General features: G+C 42.7%; 1 protein-coding gene across 1 annotated transcript in view; it reads left to right on the plus strand.

Moving 5' to 3' along the window:
- The window catches only part of astn1 (astrotactin 1), a 2,207,527-nt gene that overhangs the window by 1,043,082 nt on the left and 1,151,055 nt on the right, over positions 1–13,390 (plus strand). The window contains exon 8 of the mRNA XM_043700015.2: positions 5,358–5,442. Within this exon, the coding sequence (XP_043555950.2) occupies positions 5,358–5,442 (85 nt within the window). The remainder of the gene's footprint in view (positions 1–5,357; positions 5,443–13,390) is intronic.

The following is a 13,390-nucleotide window of genomic DNA, read 5'->3' on the forward strand; positions in this document are numbered from 1 at the left end:
AGTTTTGAAATGCCAATACTGTTTGCTGTAAAGAAATGGAGTGAGTTAATTGCACTCTAAATATATGAAAATATCAGAACAAGTGGAGTTATATTTGAACAACCTGCCTGTATGTGAGAGCACAGTAGTGTCCAACCACAGCTCTCTTCCCTCAGTCATACTTTAGCGAGATTTATGTTTAAAATGTGTTGTTGTACAAAACGAGGGAGAAAATTCTACTTGCACAAGGTAACCAGACTGATATCTTCTATTTGGTTTGAATCAGTGCTCAACCACTGAATCATGTAATCAGCAGACCTCTATTATTTTCTCACGAATGAAACTTGCTACAAGGAAGGGAATTGGGGTCAGAGTCTGTTAGGTTTAATAATCTTACATGGGGAAAATGCAATCCATTGAAAAAATGACATGCAGACACTAGCCACCATTCTGATCACAAGCAAGTAACAACTGTTCTGTTTCAGTGTTGAAAGGAGCGATTGACAAGTGCAGTTTTCCTTTTCATGATAGGTAGATCCTGGTGACAGACTTGTTTTGTTTAATTGAATGTTCAGTACAGTTCAAGGTGCTTTGAAGGCTGAGATAGTATCTGCAGATGACATTTGGAAATATTTGAACTTCATTCATTTCAAATGAGCCCAGACACAATTTTAATCAAAATGATTGCTATTTCAGCTCCAGCAAAAGCATCAAGAATGATAGTCTCCATAAATAAAAACAGCAGAGATGCAGCTTCTGCCGACTGACTGACTGACTGTCTGTCACCCCCATGTTCACTGCAATTACAAAACATTTAGATTCAATGATTATTACAGATGATAAATGAATACAATATTCCGTAATTGTGCAGTCCAAAATGAAGAAGGTTTGATAACTTCAACTGAATTGGACGGTTGAAACTCGCTTCATTAGTGTCAGTGTTTTGGGCTATGTGTATTTGTGTGTGTATTCTCGGACAATAAAGTATCATCTGCAGCATCTGGGATCAATTGACTTGGGTGCTATGTGGGCTTTAATACATGTACGGTGAATATCTGTTGGGAGTTTGTGGAGCATCTATCAACATGTTGGAAAATGAGCAAAGGTGATGTAGAATGGGGCATACTGCTGGAAACTGACCTACATAAGTCCAGAGCAATGTGCTTGACTCTCAAACATGGCTTTGGAAAAAATTCTGTTCATGGACTATTAGGCATGGACACCTAAATGATCTGGCTGACAAGATCTATATTCCATGAAATAACATAATAAAAACAAGAGGTAACTGGAAGAGGGAGAGGAAGATTCCCAGCAAGATACCTTATCTGACCTAGATTTCCAGGAAACTATTCTGCTACCTCAGCAAGGAACAATGCATGAGACACCTGTGCATCTTAATGGAAGTCATTGTGAAATCTACCTTCCACTGTCACAATTCCCATCTCCAAGCAGTGTAAGAATTGAATTTCCAATGGCTAAGAAGGTGAATGTGTTCATGAACCCAAGATTGAGGCAGAGGTATTTGCAACATCGTGCAGCGTGCCACCCACTGCTGCATAATGAGGTTATGTTTGGTGAGGTCGAAATGCACTTCATTCTCTCTGGCTAAAAGTAAGCTGTCCAAGTGAGCATGTAGCTTAAATGCAACAGTGCTATTCTGAAGGGCACCGTCGACAATGTGCACAGGGTTTTGTGTGTTCTAAATGTCAATTCCATCTTGTACTAAAACCAAGAGATTCATTCCCTCTGCATCTAGCTGGTGTGGAGCCATAGCAGCAAATAATGTGGCTCAATGCTTTGGCAGCAGTCACACTCCCTTTTCTCAATACTTTCTTTCTAGCGTTGTCTGCTGTCACCATCAGCAAACTGAAAGGGTAGCTACTTAGCAACAAGAGCTGCCTATTCCTGAAGACCCCTGCGCACAACCCATTCACATGCTCAGTGTTGGTAGTGAAGGCTATACTGCCACACAAAACATGATAGAGCAGACCTCAGCATAATCCTTTGCCCAGACGGCTCTCAAGGAGCTTGTGATACGGAGCAGAGAAGGTTTCGAGAAGTGTGGTAATCTATAGGATGTTGCCCAATCTTGCCACCTTGAGGGGACAGCTCTTGGCACCAGCTACGTGGCAAGTGGCTTCAGCAGGGGAAGGAGCAGGAGGAAAAAGAACACAATCACTTTCTCCCTGGGCTAAGCAGTAACAGTACATTTACTCCATTATTCACTATATGTTCCAAAAGTTACCTTTCTTCTATCACTGTCCATCACAGCATTCACTTTGGTCAAAACCCAAAAACAAAAATGACCGTAGAGTATTTCTGCCTGTTAAATGCAAGTAACCCAGATGAGCAGGCTTGGTTTACCCAAAGCATTCAAATGGGTTTATTTAACAAGTCTGTCTGCACCTTACAATTACTGATAACTAAGGATGCATCCAGCCTCTAACTTGTGCTGTTTCATCCTAACCCTTGGATCTTTGGAATGCCGCAACAATAACAGAAACATTGAGAGTCTGTATAACATTTTGGTGTCAAGATTAGAATGATGCTGGAAAAGCTCAGGAGGTCAGACAGCATCTAAGGAGCAGGAAAATTGTTTCAGGCAAAAGCCCTTCATCAGGACTTTGCTCGTTTCTGATAAAGGGCTTTTGCCTGAAACATTGATTTTTTTGTTTCCTGCTCTGTAGATGCTGCCTGACCTGCTGTGCTTTTCTAGCACCACTGTAATTTTGACTCTGAACTCCAGCATCTGCAGTCTTCACTTTCACCTCTAACATTTTGGTGGTTTGGTTATCATTCCAGATCTTGTAATGGTGTAACATTTTGGAGATTTAATCTCCATACTGGTGTTTGCAATCTGTGGGTGTCTGTTGAATTTTTCATGGAGTTAGCAAGTTGGTTGCCATCCTCATGGTCTTCCACACCTTTAGTAGTCAAGGTTATATTTTATACAATAGAGAAAAGGCCCTTCAGCCCATTGAGTCTGCACCAGCATAATTTTGTGTGTGCTAAGAGCACAATTGTAGTACTGCACAGTTCCCCAAGTTGACTTTTGTTTCTCCTCAATGTTGCTCCATTCAGAGTTGTGACTTTGTAGGATTAAGTGCCACTGAACATGTTGGAGACATCTGCAGGCATTCATGCTCACTGTATAAAGTGTATGGCTCTGAACCTTTTAGGAGGAAGTGGGGACTGCAGATACTGGAGCAGAGTCAAAGTGTGGTGCTGGAAAAGCACAGCTGGTCAGGCAGCATCCGAGGAGCAGGACAGTCGATGTTTCGAGCATGAGCGCTTCATCAGGAATGAGAGGGTGGCACAAGGGGGCTAAGCGATAAATGGGGGAGGTGTGAGGCTGGGAGGTAGGTAGCTGGGGGAATGCAATAGGTAGATGAAGGTGGGAGGGCAGTGATGGTGATAGGTCAGAGAGGAGGGTGGAGCAGATAGGTGGGAGGGAAGATGGACAGGTGGGACAGTTCACGAGGGTGGTGCCAAGTTGGAAGGTTGGCTCTTGGATAAGGTGGGGGGAGGGAAGATGAGGAAACTGGTCAAATCCACATTGATCCCGTGTGGGTGGAGGATCCCAAAGCGGAAGATGAGGCATTCTTCCTCCAGGCGTCTTCCCCTTAGCACACACAAAAATATGCTGGTGCAGACTCAATGGGCTGAAGGGCCTTTTCTCTATTGTATAAAATATAACCTTGACTACTAGAGTTTGGCGTTAGAAGAGGACCAGGACTTGCATGTCCTTGGTGGAGTGGGAGGGGGGAGTTCAAGTGTTTTGGCCACAGGGCAGTGGGATTGTTGAGTGTGTATGTGTCCCAGCGAAGTTCTCTGAAACGTTCTGCAAGTTGGCATCCTGTCTCCCCAGTGGAGAGGGGACCACATCGAAAGCAATGGACACTGTGGATGACATGTGTGAAAGTACAGGTAAATCCCTGATGGATGAGGAAAGATCCTTTTGGGACCTTGGTTAGAGGTGAGGGCGAGGTGTGGACACAGGTTTTGCACTTCTCACGGTGGCAGAGGAAGGTTCTTGGACTGGGGGTGGGGGGGATGCAGTGGGTTGGTGGTGGGCATGGACCGAACGAGGGAGTCTCCAATTGCAATAAGGACAGACCCCACCCCTGCCACCGGTCCTCACCTTCTACCCCAGCAACCTCTGGATACAACGCATTACTCTCCGCCATTTCTGCCACCTACAACAGACCCCACCACCAAAGATCTATTTCCCTCCCCACCCTTATCTGCGTTCCACAGAGACCATTCCCCCTGTGACTCCCTTGTTAGGGTTGGTGCAATCATTCCTCTTGACACTGGTTTCTGGTAGGCTTCCCAATTCACCGAGCAGTTAGCTGAGAAGTGGGAAATCCTCTTATGAGTCCTCTGCAGCAAAACGTTTATTCTTGCACTGGCACCTGTGCTATCCTTTGTCTCCCTCTTCCCCTGGCTGCACTTACCTCCTGTCACCTCTCACCATCCCGTCTCTGAACTACCTTGGAGGATACACGCAATGAATTCTGGTGGCTACAAGCGTAAAATTAAGTGACCTCTCCATTTTTTTTTTCCCTTCACTGCTCATTCAGTCTGGACCTCATTTTGGTAAAGAAAAGGAAAGTAATTCGAGATTTATCATTGTGGTGTGAGGGCCAGGGTGGGGAGGTATGAGGTGTGTACTTACACAATCAGTAGCTTGCAGAGATTGTGGAATGAGGGGCAAGCAGGATTTGGGAAGAAGGTCTCAGTGGGAGGATACTGCCATCCACAGCGGTATGCAGTCTTATCGTTTAACCCAAACTCAGCAATGGATATTCTAATCATGATTCCTTCATTGGCAGGTTAGGGGACACCGAACCGATGAAGCGGTCTCTGGTCCTGATGAGCAGGCATTGATCAGAAACTTGTTAACTCTGTTTCTCTCGCCACAAATGCTGACAGATGTGCTGTGTATTCCCAGCACTTTTTGCTTTTATCTCAGGAACATGCTTAGTGTATTAGCTTTACACGGCACTGGGAAGTTTCAGCTTTCAGCCCCTTCCATTAAATTAATCAAAGCCTCAGTTAGTGGTAGCAACCCTGAGAAGTCGGTCAAATGAGCAAGCAGCAGGAAGCTGACATGCTACCCGCATTGCATTGAAAAACGGGGGTAAATTTACACATTACAATTTCATTCTCTCTTTCAGGGGCTTGTCAACTCCGCTTAAAAAGTTTTTGTTTCTAATCTAACTTTTTTTTACTGAGTGCCTGAAATAATAAGATTCAGATAAATAGCTGTTCTTCGGTCTGGTCTGAAAAGGCCTTTTTGGGGAAATCTTGTAAAACCTGTTTCGTTCTGGTTCATGGAGCTGTTGATCAATCTGATCTCACTTTATTTTCTGCAGGTGAATGTGGTTGCAAGGAAGGATATACAAGAGATCCTGTTCACAAGCATCTCTGCATCAGAAATGACTGGGGCATAAACCAAGGGTGAGTGTTTGTCCTGTTACATATTGCTACACATTAATCCTTCTCCATTCCATCCCAATCTCTATCTGGTCGCAACAAATAATAACCCGTTATATTTACCATTTTTCAGTGATATTCCAAAGCCTGACCCTGGCTCTGCTTCTGTCGAATTCTATGCATTTAGGTCTGTGACATGTAACGTTTTAGATTCTTCCTTATGCTGCTTTTCTTGTGCTCCAGGATCCCTGATATTAGTGTTCATGACCAAGTGGTCATGGTTTGTACAGCTGACTGTGTACTCCCAAAAGCGAACCTTAACGGTCTACAGAAACTGTCATCACCCACACTTATTTAAAAAAAACGTTAGCAGTATTTGGAAATAAGCAGGTCGTATCAAACTTGTACTTCGAGCAAGATGGATCTGTTTGTCTCATTTTGCTAGTTTCTCCTTCTGTAATGCCCTAGTCTTTGCTGCAGTACAGCTATTGTCTGCTGTACTTGTAATATTCTGGCTGCACGATGCTACCTGTAGCAATGAATGAGCAATGACTTAATTGGGAACAGTCTCACCTTCACAATCAGTCCTGCAGCAGGACTTGAGCACAAATGTTAGAGTTACCAATCCACTGCGGTGCTTTGGGAGTTGCACAGGAGATTTGTCTTTCTGATAAGACTTTTAAAATGAGCTCCCATCTACCCAGGTGGACCATTGCAAAGCGATGCCACGGGATCTGTTACATGAGAGCAGAGGAATTATCTCGAGTCTCCTGGTCAATAGTTATCCTCCGTTAACATGAGGAGAATGCCTTACCTTGCCGTTTTGTAAGAGGTTGCTGTTCACATGTTAATCTTCTCATTTTCCTCAAGTGATACACTTCAAAGATACTTCATAGATTGTCAAGTGCTTTGAGACATCTTTTGTTTGCATGAAGTGTATTCTAAGTGGAAGTCTTTCTGTTTCTTAAATAGCTGCGATACTATGAGGGTAAATGCTGGTCCAAAGCCTATTCTGTAATAAGCACACTTTTTTATTTTAAAGAAAAAGACTATGGATGCTGGAAATCTGAAACAAAAACTCAAATTTTCACAGAAAGTCAGCGTCCATGGAGGGAAGGCAAAGTTGACATTTTGGTACCGTTCTTCAAATGCTGCCAGAACTGAGTTTCTCCAGCAATTGTTTCTTTGGATTAACAAAATGTTCCGTGTTGGGATCAGAATCTTATGGCACATTGTTATCTGTGGGCTTCAGGACCTTATGAGGTACAGAAATCTAATATCATTTATTTGGGATTTTTGCCACATTGGCAATCTCACCACCTGATAGTGATTGCCCATTCATTTAAGAATGGCGAGCAGGCTTCAGAAACTGGGTGACAAATGGGGAAACCCTGCAACACTGATGAAACAACAGGATACCATGGCAGGTAACTGAGGGAGACAGCGTCCAAAATGGAGATGTGCACTCTCTCTTCAACAGTTTTGAATCTAAAATTTAAGAAAGGGTCTTTGCAATTGGGCCACAGTTGCCATTGGCCATCCTGCTTGAAGAGATTTTCCTTCCACAGCAAGTGCTGAAACAGGCAGGTCTGCTGCTCTAGGCTAGCCTGGTGCACTCTTTATCCTAGTCTCCAGGTGAGGTTGCTGTCTTCAGGTAGCTGTATTGTTCCCTGCGACTTGCAGGGGCCTGGAGGTAGATTGGCAAAGCCAGTCAAGTCAGCTTCCGACGATAGGTCTCAATTCTCAGCTTAGTAAGTTGTCCTGAGTCCTGACAACACCACTATAACAGACCACCACAGACAGCCTCACACAGGGCACCACACACCTTCAGTGCATTATCTGGGCCAACATGGCACCTATTGTAAAAGTTCACTTGAGAATGTAACTTTAAGGAAGTTCTGGGATTTACATATGAAAGAACTGAAGCCAACATGCCCACTCGAAAAGATGAGAGACTTAACAAACAAGCCAGGTATTTTTTCAATGTATAATTTTAGTTACATCACACTATAAACTTTTGCTATAAATTCTGTGTCCTACAATTTTATACTCCACAACCACCTGATGAAGAAGGAGCAGTGCTCTGAAAGCTAGTGCTTCTAAATAAAGCTGTTGAACTATAACCTGATGCTGTGTGATTTTTAACTCTTGTGCACCCCAGTCCAACACTAGCACCTCTAAATCATATCAACAGCTTGAAATATAGTGTAGAGACTTGAACGTATTCCTGTTAGTTCTGATAACCATTAAAGTTTTGGCAAGAATTTGAAGGGTGATTTAGGTATGAGAGAATGTTGCAGCTGTTTAGTTCTCAATTCTTCATCTGTATAAGTTCATGTCCACCACTGATTCAATACAATGATCAAGATTTTGGTTAAAAACAAATAACCTCTCTTTTAATTTATTTATGTAATGATGTTTGTTCAGTGAAAATTAAATTTGAGTTATAAATATATACTCTGTATAGGATATGCCCTGACAAAGTATTGAAGTCATTTTTAGTGCATTATATCTCTCTAAAAGATCTAATTCAATCCTCCTCACTGAGAGGCAGGACTACTGATTGACGCATTGGCATCCAATGAGGCACAAAGCTCATTAATACATTGCCTCTGACCATTTATATCTATAGACTGTGTAATTGAGGTCAGCAGCAATCAAAATAGTTAATCTCCCTGTGTGAAAGTTAGTCAAATGTCAGTAGCTTGGAAATAATCTCAGTATTGATTTTCTTCAGGTTGTTCTGTTGTCTTTACATCCACCCTTCTGACAATAGGGACTGAACATCTCTGCTGTTCAATAATTCTCTTAGATTAACTAAAGCGACTTCAGTCAGATATTTCTACTGCAGGCTTTGCACTCTCCAGATTTCTTTCAATAGAACGACATAAGACCAACTGGGCAATTGCAGTAGTTAAACGCCATGAGCTTATTTTCATTTAACCCTATCAATGGATGTTTCTAATCCTTTCTTCTGATGTGCTTACATTCATTTCAGGGAAAGTGCTTATGTTCATAGGCTCACTGATTCCACACAGTAATAAGTTGCACATTCTACATGCTCTCTAGGTAAGAAAAATTTGCCCAGATTTTCTTGCTGCTGCTGCCCCAAAGTGGGATTTGGGCAGGGGTGGTGTGGAATGATGATGTATCCTGTTTGAAGTCAGCCATCAACACGAATAGGCAATGAGATCATACGCATCAAATGCACTGAGGAGACAGTTTTAAAACTGTCATTGTGTGATCCACTCGATAACTTTGCCAGCTGGACAGTGAATTTATTAGATTAATTTGCTCATCACAATTTCCACTGCCATCTACTTCACACGAACATTTTATGAAAAGAAAATACTGCAAATGCTGGAGATTCTGAAATTAAAACAGGAAGTGTGTTATATTGGACTCGATGCATTAGCTTCACCTGTCTTTCTGCGGATGTGGCTAGATCTGCTGAGCTTCTCTCTCAATTGCTGTTTGTACTCTGTTCTATTTCCACTCAGAGCCTATTACAAAGAAAGTCTCTAACATCTTGGGAAGAACTTGAAAGATACCCATGCAAACAAGATGGTTGAAAACATCACACAATACAAATGCATTGCGAAAGTTTTAAACAGAACTAATGTTCTGCACCTCCAAGAAGGAGGACATAATGAATAATACTTTTTTTAAGTGATAAAGTTTATATTAAAGTTTGTCTAAGTACCTTGGTCCATTTAAAAACTGCAGGACTATACATTTGAACTATTCTTCTAAAAATGATGATGGATATTTTTCGGAAGAATACCAAGATCCTGTTTAGAATATTCAATTACTGTCTCAATTTGTGATTTCCCATCCCTACTTCTTTTAAGCTCCACAATATTGAAGTGCTGTACAGATCTCTATCACCAGAAATGTTTGATATCGTCTGACATCAGTGGCTTTCAATAGCTTTCATTTGCACTCAAACAACTACAGTATTTAGACATCACTTAATCTGATTTATGCTGAAAAGCAATTATTGAAGGTGGTAATATCACTGGACAAATGATCCAGAACCCCAGGCTAAAGTTCTCGTGACATGGGTTCAAATACCGTCACGGCTGATGGTGAAATTTGAATTCAATAAAATCTGGAAGAAAAAGCTAGCCCAATGGCAATCATGTCAATTGTCGTAAAATCCCATTGATTACACTAATGTCCTCCTCCTGTCAAGGAAATGTGCCATCTTGACATGCTCTGGCCTGTGATGTAGTTGACTCTTAACTGCCCTCTGTGCAATTAGGGATTGCTCATAAGTACTGATCAAGCCAGATGAATGATTTTTTTTTAAAATCAGCTATTAATTGCACTCGACAACAATCCCATGCACTGTGAGAGACAGTGTGTCTCTCTCTGCCTCTGTCTCTATCTTTGTCCCTCTCTGTCTCTGTCCCTCTCTCGCTCATTTGCTCTTCCTCACTTGCTCTCCCACTCAGAAGAGGCAGGCAAAAGATCTTGACTTAGTTCAGGTTATGGGGGTAACTGAAGGCAAGGGCACATCTGTTAAAGTCGAGATCTAAGGATTGTAAGGTTAAGATAACAGATTGTCTGACACGAGGAGACATTTCTTCACTCAGATCCTTGGTAAATTGTGGGATCCTTTTGGTGTGAGGAACAGTCAAGGCTGAGATCAATTCATTCTTGCACTGAGAATCAATGGGGATAGGTGGTAGAGTCAAGCTGAGAATGAAAATCGACCATAATCTTATCCCATGGCTGAGCAAAATTGACAGGCCCAAATGACTGGTCTGCACCCATTCCCCCTCTTTATTCATTCACACGCTGGCTGGGGCAGCATTTCATTGATGATCCCTGGATTCATTTCAAAAGGTGGTGATGGGCTGTCCTCACAAACCACTGGAGTTAATTTGGTGTAGGTGCGCAATGACCTAAGGGAGGGAGTTCAGGATTGTGGCCCAATGATATTGAAGGAAAAGTGATGATATTTCCAAGTGAAGGTGATGAATGGCTTGGAGGGAAACTTGCAGGTGGTGATGTTCCCATGTATCCACTGCCCTTGTCCTTCCAGCTAATAATGGTCACAGGTTTGGAAGATGCTGTTTAAGGAGCCTTGGTGATTTTGTTTCTGCAATGTATCCTTGTAGATATTACTACTACTGAGTATTGATGGTGCAGGGAGTGAATGTTTGTGAAAATAGTACCAAACAGTGGGTTATCTTTTCTTCTGGATTGTGTTGAGCTTCTTCAGGCTGTATTCATCCAGGCCTTTGGGGAGAATCTCATCACACTCTTGACTTGTACGTTTCAGGTAGTGGATAGGCTTTGGGGAGTCAGGATACATTACTCATTGAAGTCTGCCGAGCCTCTTTCTTGCCCCTGTAGCCACTGTATTTATATGGCTAGTCCAGGTCTATATGGCTAGTCCAGTTCAATTTTTGGTCAAAAGTAAAATCCAGTGGGTTGATAGTGTGGGATTTAGTAGTGGTGGTTCTACTGAATTTTCAGCAAATGCTGTCATTGAATATAGTCATTGCCTCCCAATTGATATTACTCTAACATCAACACAGACCTAGCAGCAGAGACCTAGTGGCCATTCAACCCCTCAAATGGCCATTTGTTAACCCAAGCTTTAGTATTATCTGGTATTCTTTGTTGTTTTGTTTGACTTTTAAACACTAAAACTAGGGGCGGCGCAGTGGCTTAGTGGATAGCACTGCTGCCTCACAGCGCCAGGGACCCTGGTTCGATTCTAGCCTCTAGCGACTGTCTGTGGAGTTTGCATATCCTCCCTCTGTCTGCATGGGATTCCCCTGGGTGCTCTGGTTTCCTTCCACAGTCTAGGTGAATTGGCCATACTAAATTGCCCATAGTGTTAGGTAAATTAGTCCGAGGGAAATGGGTCGAGGGCGGGATGGGGGTTAATCTTCAGAGGGTCGGTGGACTTGTTGGGCTGAAGGGCCTGTTTCCACACTGTGGGGGAATCTAATCTAAATCTAAAACACTCCAATACAGTGCATGCACACGTCTATCTCATTTACACTCATAATAAAACACAGCAGGACCCTCACAGGCATGTGAGAAACATCAGGGAACCTGCGGCAGTACTCTGACAAGTTCAGCAACAAAGCAAATGGAAGAAAGGATGAATTTGAGGTGTGAGGTTGCTTTGCCATCTACCATTTGAAAGCTTTCCACTCAGTTGTGAAGCTTCAACAAAAATTTTAATTAAATTGTTCGTGTTGCAGAAGTAAGCATTAAATAAGCTTGTGTCAGTTTGAAAAATCAAGAGAATTGTGTAGCTGTTTTGGCATATGCAATTAACTGGTCCTGTTACTCATCTTTGCATTTGAAAATGCTAGCTGAGTTTGGGTGTCACTAATTAATATTCTTGGGTGGCTGATAAAATGAACGTTGATGTGTTTTAACTTCGGTTTGAAAGTTCTGCTGCAATTGCCATCAAGTCTATGTCAAGTTTGAAGGCAAGAGGACTCCGAAGCAAATACAGAATGCTGAACAAACTTTGTAGGTCTGACAGCACCTGTAGAGAGAGAGAGAGAGAGATGTAGAGTTAATGTTTTGAGTCCAAGCTGATTTCTTCAGGACTGAAAATGAGAGAATTGTGTTTTTAGGCTGAAGTGAGGTGGGGCCAAAGTAGGACAGATTGTAGGGTGCTGAGAGTTAAGACAAAAACTTTGCTAATGGAGCGGAAGGGCAGGTAGCAATCTAAAAGAGGATGTAAAAAGAAGAAAATGGGTCACTCGATTGACAGCCAAGTCAAAAAGGTGTGCGTATGTTTAAAACAAAAATGAAGAATATGGCGTTGTTTCTTTGTGGAATTCAGTCCTAAAATCTGTAGGAAATAAGGTGTTCTTCTTCCAGCTTACATTGAGCTTCAGAACACTAATAAGCACCGGACATAAATGATAGCACGGGAGCACAGTGGTTTATTGAAATGACAAAATTACAAGAGGCCGTAAGATTGGGATCATTTCTACAGACAGGGGGGAGTTATTCCACAAAAAGGTCAACCAGTCTGCATTTGGTCTCACCAATGTGAATGAGACCACATGTGAAGAGCAAATGCAGTAGACTAGGTTAATAGAAGTATAAGTGAAATGTTGCTTCATCTTGGTGTGTTTGAGGCATTGGACAGTGAGGAGGTGAACGGGCGAGTGTTGCACTTTCTGTGATTGCTTGGGAAGGTGCCATGGGGAAGTGTTGAAGAAATGGAGCTGGGTGTCCCGGAAGGAAAGGTCCCTATGGAATACTGTCAGTAGGGGGAAGATGATGTCTTTGGCGGTGACATTCTGCTGCAGGTGGTGGAAATGGCAGGATGAGCCTTATTTGTCTTGGAGTGTGCGGAATGGGAGGGGGCAGAAATGCTGGAGATGGGTGAGACATTGCTTTGTCAACCACAAAGTGGGGGCATAGGCTTTGGGGTTTCCTCAGTTGAGGAAAAAGGAGGATATATTGGAAGTAGCCCTGTGGAAGGTGGCATCATCCAATGGAGACAGAAACTGGGAGAATGTAATGTCATCGTTCCAGGAAAGAGGATGTGAGAACATGTAGCCCGGGTAACTGTGGGAGTTGATGGGTTTGTAATGGATATTCATGGACAACCTATCTCAGAAACAGAAACAGTGCAGCCAGGGAAGAACAACAAAGAATCAAAGGTGGACCAGATGAAGGTGAGAGAAGGATAGAAAATGGAACCAAAATGATGAACTTTCCCAATTAGAGGGAGAGAGAGCAGGAAGCAAGCACCAGCGGCATTATTGATATACCAAAGTGTGTTTGGACAGAGGCCAGAGTAGGACTGAGACAAGGAGTGATCCACATACCCTACAGAGAGATGCAGGTATAACTGGCACCCAGGTGGGTACCCATGGCCACACATTTTCAAACTGGGGAAAGTGAGAGGAGTTGAAGAGGTTGTTCAAAGTGAAATGGAGGCAAGATAGGAAGAAATAAGTTCTGTGAGGCAGGAGCA

The sequence above is a fragment of the Chiloscyllium plagiosum genome, unplaced genomic scaffold (genome assembly GCF_037043375.1).
Source record: "Chiloscyllium plagiosum isolate Xiang-an unplaced genomic scaffold, Cpla_swu_hap1 HiC_scaffold_9, whole genome shotgun sequence".
NCBI lineage: Eukaryota > Metazoa > Chordata > Chondrichthyes > Orectolobiformes > Hemiscylliidae > Chiloscyllium > Chiloscyllium plagiosum.